Genomic DNA, 15,665 nt, shown 5'->3' on the forward strand with positions numbered 1-15,665 from the left:
AGTCCCATAGCTCAGGAGGGAAGAGCAAAGCAAGCAAAGAATGGGACGTGTCTGTCTGTTGAGTAGAGGATATTGTAGAGAAGGAGATATGTCTGTCTGTTGAGCAGAGGATATTGTAGAGAAGGAGATATGTCTGTCTGTTGAGTAGAGGATATTGTAGAGAAGGAGATATGTCTGTCTGTTGAGTAGAGGATATTGTAGAGAAGGAGATATGTCTGTCTGTTGAGTAGAGGATATTGTAGAGAAGGAGATATGTCTGTCTGTTGAGTAGAGGATATTGTAGAGAAGGAGATATGTCTGTCTGTTGAGTAGAGGATATTGTAGAGAAGGAGATATGTCTGTCTGTTGAGTAGAGGATATTGTAGAGAAGGAGATATGTCTGTCTGTTGAGTAGAGGATATTGTAGAGAAGGAGATATGTCTGTCTGTTGAGTAGAGGATATTGTAGAGAAGGAGATATGTCTGTCTGTTGAGTAGAGGATATTGTAGAGAAGGAGATATGTCCGTCTGTTGAGTAGAGGATATTGTAGAGAAGGAGATATGTCTGTCTGTTGGGTAGAGTATATTGTAGAGAAGGAGACATGTCTGTCTGTTGGGTAGAGAAGGAGATATGTCTGTCTGTTGGGTAGAGAAGGAGATATGTCTGTCTGTTGGGTAGAGGATAGTTCAGGCTAGTTGTGTTTTATTGTTAGAGTTTTGGTGAGTGAGATTTTCATTGTGTTCATGACACTTGAAACTTTTAATGCAATAGGCCCTGATTTTCACTTTCCTAAAATGTAGATGCTGTAGTCACAATAGCACTTTAGTGCAATGGGGTTTATTTATAGTGATTCCAATCCATTACCAAAATACATTTGTCAATTGTTAAAAGTACCATGGTTATGTAAATGTTTGATGAACCATGATACATGTTTGTCAGACTACAGTGCTTTTCACTGTTGTGTGGATGCTATAGCTAGACATAGTGTCTTCAGAATGTATTCACACCCTTGACATTTTCCACATTTTATTATGTTACAGCCTTAATTTACTATTTATTACAATTAGATTTTTTTGTCACTGGCCTACACACAATACCCTCCTAAATGTCACAATACCCTCCTAAATGTCAAAGTGGTATTATGTTTTTAGAAATGTTTACAAATTAATAAAAAATGAAAAGCTGAAATAAGAATTGAACAATTTTGTTATGGCAAGCCTAACTAAGTTCAGGAGGAAAAATGTGCTTAGTAGTCACATAATAAGTTGCATGAACTCACTTTGTTTGCAAAAAAAGCAGACATTGAATTTCCCTTTGAACATGGTGAATTTATTAATAACACTTTGGATGGTGTGTCAATACACCCAGTCACTACAAAGACACAGGTGTCCTTCCTAACTCAGTTGCCGGAGAGGAAGGAAACCGCCCATGGTGATTTCACCATGAGGCCAATGGTGACTTTAATACAGTTACAGAGTTTAATGGTTCTCATATGAGAGAACTGAGGATGGATCAACAGCATTGTAATTACTCTACAATACTAACCTAAATGACAGAGTGAAAAGAATGAAGCCTGTACAGAATACAAATATTAAACATGCATCCTGTTTGCAACAAGGCACTGAAGTAAATCTGCAAAAAATGTGGCAAAGAAATTCACCTTTTGTTCTAAATACTTAGCGTTATGTTTGGGGCAAATCCAACACAAGACCTCCCTGAGTATCACTCTTCATATTTTCAAGAATGGTGGTTGATGCATCATCTTATGGGCATGCTTACACATGTTATGTTATATCCTACCCTGATGAGAATGTTATATCTTACACATGTTATGTTATATCCTACCCTGATAAGGATGTTATATCTTACACATGTTATGTTATATCCTACCCTGATAAAGGATATTATAGCTTACACATGTTATGTTATATCCTACCCTGATAAGAATGTTATATCTTACACATGTTGCGATATATCCTACCCTGATGAGAATGTTATATCTTACACATGTTACGATATATCCTACCCCGATAAGAATGTTATATCTTACACATGTTGCGATATATCCTACCCTGATAGAATGTTATATCTTACACATGTTGCGATATATCCTACCCTGATGAGAATGTTATATCTTACACATGTTGCGATATATCCTACCCTGATAAGAATGTTATATCTTACACATGTTGCGATATATCCTACCCTGATAGAATGTTATATCTTACACATGTTGCGATATATCCTACCCTGATAAGAATGTTATATCTTACACATGTTGCGATATATCCTACCCCGATAAGAATGTTATATCTTACACATGTTGCGATATATCCTACCCTGATAAGAATGTTATATCTTACACATGTTATGTTATATCCTACCCTGATGAAGGATGTTATATCTTACACATGGTATGTTATATCCTACCCTGATAAAGGCTCTTTGGCAGAAACGTTGGTCAAATAAATCCACACCGAGGAGAGATGTGTGTGACTTTGTTTTTCAGCTCTACCACACCATGATCGTCTTGTCTGCATCTCCTCCCCTGTCATTATTATTATCAGTAGTCTGGTCTACATATCATGCCAGGTGTTATTGATACGTCTGACAGCCCGTTGCTCTCCTCCTCGTTCCTTTTATTATCAGTAGTCTGGTCTACATATCATGCCAGGTGTTATTGATATTGATACCTCTGACAACCAGTTGCTCTCCTCCTCTCCTCTGCAGGTGCCTGCCAGGGTTTTCCGGGAAGAGCTGTGAAGAGATAATAGACTACTGCAGTCTGCTCAGTGTCAACTGTCTGCACCAGGGACTGTGCCTCCGCGTAATTGGTGGATATAATGTAAGTCAGCCAATAGGTGAGGCCTAATGAAATGTGGGAAAGGCAAAAAAAAAAGGTTTGATATGATGAGCCATAGTTTATTAGTGGGCTGCTTGGACAGGGTAGTGTTCTGCCCTCTACACATCAGAGAAAACACACCCTGGGGCTATCAGGAATGTTTTACAATAGACTACAGTAACCATTAGTGTATAGACCTCTCTATGTTCGAAATGGCTCTCTAGTACCTATATAGTACACTACTTTTGGCCATTTTGGCCTCGTCCTCTCCACTCCATGTTCAAAACAAGTGGCATGTTTTCTGTACTAATTTAGTATGTCTAGTATAGGGGCACCTTTTACCTCGCTTCAGGTTAGTGCACATTCAGGAGTTATTTTGTTTTCATAGCACGAACAACCGATGAACACCACTATGGTATGCCAATGTCGGGTAATTAAACGACAGGCCACTGGTAGCCGTTAAAGGAATAGTGTGAGATTTTGGCAACAAAGACTTTTTTACCCAGAGTCAGGTGAACTCGTGGATTCCATTATTTTTGTCTGCGTGCAGTTTAAAGGAAGTTGGAGGTAGTTTTGCGAGCCATTTCCAGTCACTGCGCTAACACTAGTTAGCAATGGCTCGTAAAACAACCTCAAACTTCCTTCATTGTCAAAATCAGGCACTATCCCTTTAACACTCATCTATTTATTTATTTATGACATATTTAGAAGCTATCAGTTTCTCACTTTTCATTTCTATGTTTTTTGCTACATGATTTATATACTTTGTTTTCTTGCTACTGTTTCAATAACGTTTTGCTGTCACATTCAATATCAGCTGTACACTTTGAATAATGTGCCAAGCAGCCCATTCTATCGACTTGTTTAGAAAAAGATTTACATTTGAGATAGTAGATAGCTATGTATTGATAATTTGATGTCAATATTTGTTTATTTAATTTATTATAGTGTTCTAGTGTTCTAAGTTCTAGATATGATGATAAAAGGTAAAACATTCACAAAATATCGTATCTATTTATATTTTATCATATCGTCCACGCCAACTTGTCAATGTGGGGTTTAACTATCAAATGTAAATCTTTTTCTAAACAAGTCGATAGAATGGGCTGCTTGGCACATTATTCAAAGTGTACAGCTGATATTGAATGTGACAGCAAAACGTTATTGAAACAGTGGCAAGAAAACAAAGTAAATATAATCATGTAGCAAAAAATATAAACCAAACCAAAAATCATAACATGATTACAGGTTTCCTATGGGTGGTGATTAGGGCTTGTCCATGGACATGAACATTGTTGATCATAGGCATTAAAGTATATCTATGCATCACACTTCCTAAATATTCAGACATCTGTTTTCTGAATCTAGCCAATATATTACACTCTAGTCTCATTTAAAGTAAAGGACAGTCAATAGAATCTGCTTGGTCTAACGCTGTCATGATATAGATGATTGAGCATTTATTCCTTCTGACTACTACATTGCTTATACATTTCCATTTGTTTGCAGAAGATGCCTAATTATAATAAAACACTGTGCAGATGAGAATATGATGCTAATGAGAGAGCCGTCGGTTAAAATCGGATTCTATGACGTCTTGTGAAGCCATGAAACCATTTCACAACCATAAAATACCCAAATTGTGCCCACTTCATCATAATCCTGCATCGGAAGGCACCTGAAACCAGGCTGTAATGCCCATGGCCCTTAGCTTCTAATTATCCCCCATCAGTCCTGGTCTGTTGCTTTAGATCATTCAGAAGGCTCTGGGGCTGCAACTGAAATGCCACCTTATTCCCTATTCCCTTTTCCCTATGTAGTGTATGGGCTCTGGTCAAAAATAGTGCACTATGTAGGGAATAGGGTGCCATTTACTTCTGACTCTGAGCTGCAGGACTGTTTAAAGCTGCCTGTGTTGCTGTGTGTGGATTTCTCTTGCTCCAATCAGTGTCAGTCATAATCAAGACATTGACACTAGTCTGGCGTAATGAGCCGTCTCCTTTGCAATTTCTTGATCTGCTACCCCCTGGGGAAAATGATGAGGTCGTTTGTCAGGTCAATTTGGGCTGTTGTCCATTAGATGCGCTGACTGTGTCCTGAAGTTGCCCTCTTTATTCAGTGTAGAACCAAATGAAACCTTCTAATTAGTAAGAACAGAGATACCGTACGCTACCCATCAGCACTTGGATCTGCTGATAAATGAAACTTTAGTTAAATTAGTGTTGAGATGCACAATGTGAACCGGTCAACTCAGTGCCATTGTAGGTTTCCCTGGTATGGATCTCATCAGGAAGTTGCCTTAGTGTAGAGACATAGAGGTCGCCAGTTAAGTCTTTAAAATGGAAATGAAACCTCAGCCATTCCTATGTGGGAAAGAATGGCATTTTGGGGTCAACCCCAAAAATAAGATCTGAGGTTAACACAGGCTTAGGAGCTCTTATATGTTTTGTTCTATGAGATAATATCAGTCAGTTAACATGACCTTTATGAGTTATGAAGCCTTTATGCGCTTATAAATACTTCAAGTTCCACAAAAAGGTATGTTAGCTGATGATTATTTCATAGAACAAAACGTGTAGGATCTCCTAAGCCTGTGTTTACCACAGACCTTATTTTCAGAGTTTATCAAAAACTCTCCAAAACCACATTAATTTCCCCTGAGGCTTTGACTAACGAACTAGTGCGGAGTTAGCCTCCATTTGTGCCTACAAAAACACAACATTACTATTGCTGTCTATTAGTAACCTGCATGACAGTATGTTGTGTAGAATGTACATTAGTCCAAGAAACTAATTTAACCCTTATAATTGGCAGTAAAAGATGTGATGCATACCACTGCAGTAGGAGTAAACAGGATGAAGTCCAATAACAACCCTGGTTAGTATGGATTTACAAGACCAGATTGGTGATTGTGTTTGTCTGCAGATCAATGATTACTGGTTCATCTCTTCCTCACAGTGTCTCTGTGCTCCTGGATGGATAGGGGAGTTCTGTCAGTATGGAGGGAACGCCTGCCTGATCTACCCAGACAGCTGTATGAATGGGGCCACCTGCATCACCACAAGTCAACCTACGGCTCCCCCACAGTACAGATGTATCTGCAGCCCTGGTTACACAGGTAAGGGAACGTGAAAGGGGGATACCTAGTCAGTTGTACAAATGAATGCCTTCAACTGAAATGTGTCTTCCACCTTTAACCCCACCCCTCTGAATCAGAGAGGTGCAGGAGTCATTTAACCCCACCCCTCTGAATCAGAGAGGTGCAGGAGTCATTTAACCCGACCCCTCTGAATCAGAGAGGTGCAGGAGTAATTTAACCCCTCTGAATCAGAGAGCTGCAGGAGTCATTTAACCCCTCTGAATCAGAGAGATGCAGGAGTCATTTAACCCCTCTGAATCAGAGAGGTGCAGGAGTCATTTAACCCCTCTGAATCAGAGAGGTGGAGGAGTCATTTAACCCCTCTGAATCAGAGGTATAGGAGTCATATAACCCAACCCCTCTGAATCAGAGAGGTGCAGGAGTCATTTAACCCGACCCCTCTGAATCAGAGAGGTGCAGGAGTCATTTAACCCGACCCCTCTGAATCAGAGAGGTGCAGGAGTCATTTAACCCCACCCCTCTGAATCAGAGAGGTGCAGGAGTCATTTAACCCCACCCCTCTGAATCAGAGGTGCAGGAGTCATTTAACCCCACCCCTCTGAATCAGAGAGGTGCGGGGGGCTGCCTTAATCGACACCCAGTGGGGTTAACTGCCTTGCTCAGGGGCAGAACGACAGATTTTTACATTTTCAGCTCGTGGATTCGATCTAGCAACCTTTCGGTTACTGGCCCAACGCTCTAACCACTAGGCCACCTGCCGCCTTCTGCGTTAGTATACGCATGTTTGGTTGTTTTCACTGCCACTTCCTTGGTAGGTTGAGAAATACAAATTATACACTTCTTCAGAGTTTTATGTAAAAGTCATTTTACTGTAGTGTTTGTTTTGGAAAATAATTTGGTACTGCATAAGGATGCACTATTTTCAGAGTATTGATCTCTACATATAACTTTAAATATGAAGTTATTTTGCAGTTTTAAGATAAATGTTTGTACATTGAAGTGCATATTGGAGACTACTGGTCTTAGAACTGCAGTATCCTATCACACGTTTAATACAGCAGTTATCCTAATTTTTTATTTAACCAGGTAGGCTAGTTGAGAACACCTTTATTTAACCAGGTAGGCTAGTTGAGAACACCTTTATTTAACCAGGTAGGCTAGTTGAGAACACCTTTATTTAACCAGGTAGGCTAGTTGAGAACACCTTTATTTAACCAGGTAGGCTCATTGAGAACAAGTTCTCATTTGCAACTGCGACCTGGCCAAGATAAAGCAAAGGAGTGTGACACAGACAACAACACAGAGTTACACATGGAGTAAACAATTAACAAGTCAATAACACAATTAACAAGTCAATGACACAGTAGAAAAAAGAAAGTCTATATACAGTGTGTGCAAAAGGCATGAGGAGGTAGGCAATAAATAGGCCATAGGAGCGAATAATTACAATTTAGCAGATTAACACTGGAGTGATAAATGAGCAGATGATGATTTGCAAGTAGAGATACTGGTGTGCAAAAGAGCAGAAAAGTAAATGATATAAAAACAGTATGGGGATGAGGTAGGTAGATTTGGTGGGCTATTTACAGATGGACTATGTACAGCTGCAGTGATCGGTTAGCTGCTCAGATAGTTGATGTTTAAAGTTGGTGAGGGAAATAAAAGTATCCTATCACAGCGTTTCTCATGTGTTTGGATCTGAGTATCCTATCACAGTGTTTCTCATGTGTTTGGATCTGAGTATCCTATCACAGTGTTTCTCCTCATGTGTTTGGATCTGAGTATCCTATCACAGCGTTTCTCCTCATGTGTTTGGATCTGAGTATCCTATCACAGTGTTTCTCCTCATGTGTTTGGATCTGAGTATCCTATCACAGTGTTTCTCTTCATGTGTTTGGATCTGAGTATCCTATCACACATTTAATACAGCGTTTCTTCCTCCTCTCCACATGCCATCTGCTGAATGTGTTGGAGGCCATAGTTCATGTTCTTCCCAAATTAATATTGTTGCCCTAAGGCGTGTCATTCCCGTTATATGGCGTGTCATTCCCGTTATATGGCGTGTCATTCCCGTTATATGGCGTGTCATTCCCGTTACAAGGCGTGTCATTCCCGTTACAAGGCGTGTCATTCCCGTTACAAGGCGTGTCATTCCCGTTACAAGGCGTGTCATTCCCGTTACAAGGCGTGTCATTCCCGTTACAAGGCGTGTCATTCCCGTTATAAGGCGTGTCATTCCCGTTATATATTTTTTTTAAAATACAATTAAGTCCGTAATCGTTGGGTTCGACCAAAAAAGTAATGAACTTTACAGAAATATTTCAATACAATTTTAGACTCATGTCGTTTGATAGTTAATGATGCTCCTTGTTTATTCTAAACCTGTACAAAAAGCTGGATGCCATGAAAAGTCATTTTTCAATTTGTTTTATACATCGTACACTATTCATTTCTGGGTCCATTAACCAAATTCCAAATACTTTAGACTCTGTTGAAAAGAGTTTGAGGACCACTAGTAAACAAGTCTTTAGATTATAACGTTCATGTGTTTTCCTCTGGTGTTAAAAAATGCACATCTTCTCGACATATGTTTAATTTGGAACCCAGAAATTGAATTTGAGTATCTAGTTCTCCATTATACATACAACAGCCTAAACCAAACCACAACCCCTCAGAAGGAACAAGTGGCTCTCTTCATTTCATGTCTTTCATCTTTGGTTCCTCTCAATCCTGTCAGCAGAACCTCAGTCCCCATCTTAGCTGACACACTCATACCTGTCACTCCGATAAGTCCTTACATAGCATTACATGAGCTAGGGCTTTTTTTGTGCTGCGCCAGGCTCAAATATCGGTTGCCACTTCGCTGATGGAAAATTGTCTCTCACAATGTGGCAGCACCTCAGTGACTGATGGAACCCTTCACTCCGAGGCGTCCATGCCAAGTGGAACCCTATTCCCTATTTAGGGCTCCTCCTGGTCATAAGTAATGCACTATGCAGGGAAAAGGCTGCCATTTGGGACACAGCCCCTAGGCATCCAGGGACCCCTTTTTCGATGTGGAATTATGAAGCGTTGAAGCAGGCGGACTTTCAGAAGACCCCCCGTTTAATTTCAGAACCCGTCTCGAAGCCCCTCAGGACCAGTCTGTCTGGAGTAGATCAAGCATTTCTGAGTGCATTGCTCAAGCCCCTGATATTTAAGTTTTTATTCAGACTAGAAAAATATGAACTTGCGGCCGATGGTATAAGCGTTTATGAAATGCTCATGTCCTGCAGATATAGGGGTTTTGAATTGGTTATGAATGTGTCATGAAGTCCCTATGTAGGTACCCTTCATATAAAGGGTTACCCTTTATTCTTAGGGAAACTGTACAGATGTGTCATGAAGTCCCTATGTAGGTACCCTTCATATAAAGGGTTACCCTTTATTCTTAGGGAAACTGTACAGATGTGTCATGAAGTCCCTATGTAGGTACCCTTCATATAAAGGGTTGTCCTTTATTCTTAGGGAAACTGTACAGACATTGGAGACATTTTTCACCTTGCATGGCTTTATAGTTTTTTTTCCCCCCAGACGCATATCAAGGGTTTATTTTCTTTTTCCAGGCAGGCAGACAAGGTGCTGTCCAAAAGGCCATCACAAAATGCCAAGCACCTGATTGTAATCTGCCAAAAATGTCCGGTGACATGCTGAAGAGACACTATGAAACTTTAGAAGGGCAGATTCCTCCGAGATAGGGCATGTGTCTCAAATGGCACTCTATTCCCTATATAGTGCACTACTTTTGATCAGAGCCCTATGTGTCCTGGTAGAAAGTAGTACACTATAAAGGGAATGTGGTGCCATTTGGGACGCATACCATGCCTTTTGTTGTCCGTATCTTTCCCCTGCCCTGTTATATTTCCAATCAGAGTCTCCTAATTGAAATCACACAGCTATTGAAAAGCCAAGGAGTCCCAGAACACCAGTAATTCAGTCTTGTGGATTTAAAGAAGCTAATCTCCGCTCCATATCCTGTCTCTTTTTATATGGCACTTGAAACAACAGACTGTCTGACCAACTGCTAGTTTCTTCTCCAAGTGGAAGCAATCATAATGTAAAACCAAGGAGCAGGAGAATATTAGGGTTCATTTCTTTAAAACATCTAATAGGAATTCCAAAGAGGATTTAAGATACTTCCATTTTAGGTTAGCTAAAGGAGGTTTTAAAAGATGTACATTTTAGGATGACGAAATAAGTTTTTATACAAGTAAATATACACATTTTAGGGTTACTAAAGGATTGAATATCATGTTTCTCTCCCTCTCTCTCTCTGCCCACAATATACAGTAGATGGTTGTACCACTGCTTCAATCACCGAACCAAAGTGGTTGTGGTTGTCAGTGTTCATATATCATCGATGTTAGAGCTTAGATTTTATTAGACAGCTTCACATGCTTGCCACCAACCCTTTTTTTATTTACTTACTCTGAATGTTTATATTCTGCCTGCTTCCTGTTTCCTCATAAAAGGTAGATTTAGTGGCTTGTGATGTCTCCGGTAGTGCTGCACTATTATCTTGAATAAAACACATCTCTACCGATGCATACCGTACCTCTAAGCAAAGAAAGCAGACAATAAATGTAAAATGGCCGTAGTAAAATGCCTCCTTTTGTTGTTCCAGTGCTCACATTTTAGTACATCACAGGCCAGTGCTCTACTGCAGACCGGCAGGCAGACCAGCAGACAGACAGACAGGCAGACAGACACATGCCTGTTGTAAACTTGTGTGTCTCTCCAATGGTATACAGGAAGGAAAACTGGAGCTATGGTAGAATCTCCAAAAACAAACCGAAAAGGCATCAAATTAACGATTTTTGTTGGAGCAAATGGTTCTGGGGCCGACAATTATTATAACTAGAAAAGTACATTTCCTGAAGAAAATGTCATGGCATCTCTAGCTTGTGAATGATGATTTAATGTATAGGATAGCCTGAACATGTGAAGTTGGTTTGGCATCTCTAGCTTGTGAATGATGATTTAATGTATAGGATAGCCTGAACATGTGAAGTTGGTTTGGCATCTCTAGCTTGTGAATGAGGTTTTAATGTATAGGATAGCCTGAACATGTGAAGTTGGTTTGGCGTCTGTAGCTTGTGAATGGTGATTTAATGTATAGGATAGCCTGAACATGTGAAGTTGGTTTGGCATCTCTAGCTTGTGAATGATGATTTAATGTATAGGATAGCCTGAACATGTGAAGTTGGTTTGGCATCTCTAGCTTGTGAATGATGATTTAATGTTTAGGATAGCCTGAACATGTGAAGTTGGTTTGGCATCTGTAGCTTGTGAATGATGTTTTAATGTATAGGATAGCCTGAACATGTGAAGTTGGTTTGGCATCTGTAGCTTGAACGGTTCAAAAGGTACTTGTTGTAGAGTTGTTTTATGCAAATGTAGTTTATGCAAATACAGTTGATAAGTTTTTATTAATTGTAATTTTATGCACTTTTATGCAAATGTGTACATACAATGAACACATATAAACGCAACATGTAAAGTGTTGGTCCCACGTTTCATGAGTGTCACGTCTGCCCCCCCCCCCCCGCCCCCCCTTCACATGGCTGCAGACCACGTGTAACCACGCCAGCCCAGGAACTCCACATCCAGCTTTTTCACCTGCGGGATCGATCATCTGAGACCAGCCACCTGGACAGCTGATGAAACTGTGGGTTTGCACAACTAAAGAATTTCTGCACAAACTGTCAGAAACCGTCTCAGAGAAGCTCATCTGCATGCTCATCGAACTACAGTTCGGCAAAGTAACCAACTTCAGTGGGCAAATGCTCACCTTCTGTGGCGACTGGCACGCTGGAGAAATGTGCTCTTCACGGATGAATTCTGGCTTCATCTGTACCGGGCAGATTGCAGACAGCGTGTATGGCGCTGTGTGGGCGAGCGGTTTTCTGATGATTTTGTGAACATTATATGAACAGTAACTCAGTAAAATCTTTGAAATTGTTGAATGTTGTGTTTATATTTTTGTTCAGTGTAGTTATAGTTGATAAAGATTTTAAAGAGTTTGAAGATGACTGTTTTGAAGTTGATCATGAAGCGTAACTGGCCAAGGAGCAGGACCATTTTAAAAAGCTAGTTCTGTATACCTGTGGTTCTCATTCATGTTATTTTACGCACAATTAAAATCTTTATAGTTCAGAAAGTATACTGTACATAGTATAAAAAATTGCTAGACAGGCAATCTAAGTAGGGGCAGTCTGAACATCTCAACGTTGGTTTGGGGTTGATTGCTTAAACGGTGAAAGAGGAGATGGGTCTAGATTCTAGAATCTTTAAAAGTCTATGGACCCTTTTTTTGCCATTGAAAGGCATTGGGAACTCATTAATATATTGTTGTAGTACAAAAAGTATAAATGCTATCACAAATATTTTTTCAATCAATCTGTGTTTTAAAGTTGGTTTTGTGTTTTATAGATGAAATCGTTTAAGTGCTAGAATAAAATAAATATAATAATAATGTAGGAAATTTAAAGTTGTGCTTCATCAACCTCATAATTATTTGTACACTGCAAATTGACCCCAACTAAGCCCAAAAAGTGATTGTATTTGAAAATAGCAATAATTTCATACCTTCATTACACTGGTTTTGTCCCGCGGGCCGCCTGTTGCCGACCCATGCTGTACAGTAAGAAATGTATCATTAAGCAGAGGGCTTCTTTGGCGGTGGTGTTCTTTCTGAAAATACAATTTATCATTATTTTATCATTTTTGCAAAGGTTTGCATAGTGTGTTGCTTTGGCCTTGGACGGTGCCCAAGAACTGCAGTGTATGAGCCAATTACTGACACCAGCCAAGTCCTCTCTGGGTATTTATGAGCTGGCTACATGGTGCTGGAGATCTGAGTTTAATGTGTGTCCCAAATGGCATTACATTCCCTTTATAGTGCACTACTTTTGACCCGGGCTCATAGGGCTCTAGTCAAAAGTAGTGCACTATATAGGGAATAGGGTGCCATTTTGGAACATACATTGAACCTTGCTGTGCTCACTCTCGCCATGATACGTCAATGAAGAACTGTGATCCACATGGTCGCACGCACACACACACACACACACACACACACACACACACACACACTAATCTCAGTTCTTAATGCTATTGTCTGGGTTCCTGGGTTCAAATACTATTCAAAATAATTTCAAAAACTCTATCTGTGCTTGATTGGGCTTGCCTGCTGTGATGGAACCATCAGGAAAGTCTCAAAAGTGCAAACCAAAACCCTGCATAACAGGCACCCCCACTCCAAGCAGGCTAAAGCAATGTTTAATATATTGAATACTATTTGAACCCAGATCTGGTTAATGCCTCTTTCTCTCATTCATCTCAATATCCTTTACATGCATGCTTTTCTGTGAGCGTTCCTACGCTAATGTATAAAGTTCATGGTACATTAGTAATTAAGTTTGCTCTGCAGAAAGATATAATCCTATCTTAATTGGTTTCCATTGCATATTTCATCTGTGATGCACACATCGTTATCCACTTCACCTAACCTGGAGCTTTAGAAAGGGGAAATTAATCCCAATGTATAACAATGAAGTAATCACAAACATTCACCCTGAACCTTTTCCAAGTTTATTCCTCATTGACGGTTCATGGTTTGCTACATGACCTTCGTGTTTCAGTATCGAAGGCATTTATGATATTTCTTTAATACATTTTGAGGTGGTTTTGAGGATTATTTACTTAACTAGGTAAATGCTCATAATGGGAATTTTGGAAATATTCAGGGGAGCATTACCATGCTTACTGAGAGAGATCCAGGCTGTATCACATCTGGCCGTGGTTGGGAGTCCCATAGGGTGGTGCACAATTGGCCCAGCGTCGTCCGGGTTTGGCCGGTGTAGGCCGTCATTATAAATAAGAATTTGTTCTGAACTGACTTGCCTAGTTAAATAAAGCTTAAATTAAAAATAAAAGATTGATTTGTTCTATATTACCAGTGCCCTCCCAGGCCCACCCACTTGGGAGCCAGGCCCACCCACTGGCCAATCAGAATTAGTTTTACCCCACAAAAGGGCTTTATTACAGACAGAAATACTCCTCAGTTTCATCAGCTGTACAGGTGCCTGGTCTCAGACGATCCCGTAGGTGAGAAGCCGGATGTGGAGGTCCTGGGCTGGAGTGGTTACACGTGGTCTGCGGTTGTGAGGCCGGTTCAATGTACTGCTAAATTCTCAAAAATTATGTTGGAGGCGGCTTATGGTAGAGAATTGAACATTCAATTCTCTGGCAACACCTCTGGTGGATATTCCTGCAGTCCCTCAAAACTTGAGACATCTGTGGCATTGTGCTGTGTGAAGAAACTGCACATTTTGGAGTGTCATTTTATTGTCCCAAGCAAAAAGTGCACCTGTGTAATGATCATGCTGTTTCATCAGCTTCTTGATATGCCACATCTGTCAGGTGGATGAAGTATTTTGGCAAGGGAGAAATGCTCACTAACAGGGATGTAAACACATTTGTGCACAACATTTGAGAGAAATAAGCATTTTGTGAGTATGGAATATTTCTGGGATGTTTTATTTCAGCTCATGAGACATGGGACCAACACTTTACATTTTTAGTTCATATTTTTGTTCATTATATATTGACATATCTCGTGGACAGACTAAGTAAACATTAAGTGAGATTTTAGTTCTGGGTTAACCAAGATTTATATGGGACATAACTTATCCTAACACAACATACTATTGTTATCCATATTAGGGATTGAAATGGGAATTAGAATAGTACAAATAATATTTGTGATGAGTGTTTAGCGTTGATCTGTGTCAGGTCCTCGGTTAGGTGTGTGTCTGTAATCTCTATTTAAAGAGGGGTTAATAGCATACCCTTGTCAGGGCTGACTGGAGGACTAAATGTGTAGTAGTAGCTCAATGCATCGTCATAAAAACTACATTCAAAGTTTGTTTTATTAAATTAAGACTTTCAAATGTCATGGTATATAATTTCTATGTAACTATGTCACAAGGATAATTTAATTAAAAATATGTTTTTTTCTGGATAAAATAGACCTGCAAAATGTTTGAGTACTACTACTAACGTCCATTCGGATATTTGAATATTCAAATAAGAGTGCCCATTCCTAATCCATATGACTTAATATTAACAGTACAAGACAGACAGACTGATACGTTTGTAGGAGCGCATATTTCCTTCTGAAACTACTCCTGTACATTTCTCTCTACTTGACTTGAACGACCTGCATTTACTTCCATGTCCAATTATATTCCCATTTTACCTTTTTATGTTCCTTCATCCCAGGGGCATCTCATCACTTTCTGCTTTTATTTGTCAACAGTAGTGAACTATATAGGGATCAGTACCATTTGAGATTCATCCCCAGGGTATATCCTGGCTTCTATATCAGATACCCTCTCCCTGTGACCTTTCAATGACCACTTTACCTGACCTTTCAACTTGACCTTTCAATAACCAGTTTACCTGACCTTTCAATGACCAGTTTACTTGACCTTTCAACCTGAACATTCAATGACTAGTTTACCTGACCTTTTTATGACCAGGTCACTTGACCTTTCAATGACCAGTTTACCTGACCTTTCAATGACCAGTTTACTTGACCTTTCAACCTGAACATTCAATGACTAGTTTACCTGACCTTTTTATGACCAGGTCACTTGACCTTTCAATGACCAGTTTACCTGACCTTTCAATGACCAGTTT

General features: G+C 39.8%; 1 protein-coding gene across 1 annotated transcript in view; it reads left to right on the forward strand.

Annotated features, from left to right (window-relative positions):
* Positions 1 to 15,665, forward strand: part of eys (eyes shut homolog) — a 171,646-nt gene that overhangs the window by 43,093 nt on the left and 112,888 nt on the right. The window contains exons 6-7 of the mRNA XM_031813047.1: positions 2,710 to 2,824; positions 5,747 to 5,939. Coding sequence (XP_031668907.1) covers positions 2,710 to 2,824; positions 5,747 to 5,939 — 308 coding nt within the window. The remainder of the gene's footprint in view (positions 1 to 2,709; positions 2,825 to 5,746; positions 5,940 to 15,665) is intronic.

The sequence above is a fragment of the Oncorhynchus kisutch genome, unplaced genomic scaffold (assembly GCF_002021735.2).
Source record: "Oncorhynchus kisutch isolate 150728-3 unplaced genomic scaffold, Okis_V2 Okis04b-Okis11a_hom, whole genome shotgun sequence".
Classification (NCBI taxonomy): Eukaryota; Metazoa; Chordata; class Actinopteri; order Salmoniformes; family Salmonidae; genus Oncorhynchus; species Oncorhynchus kisutch.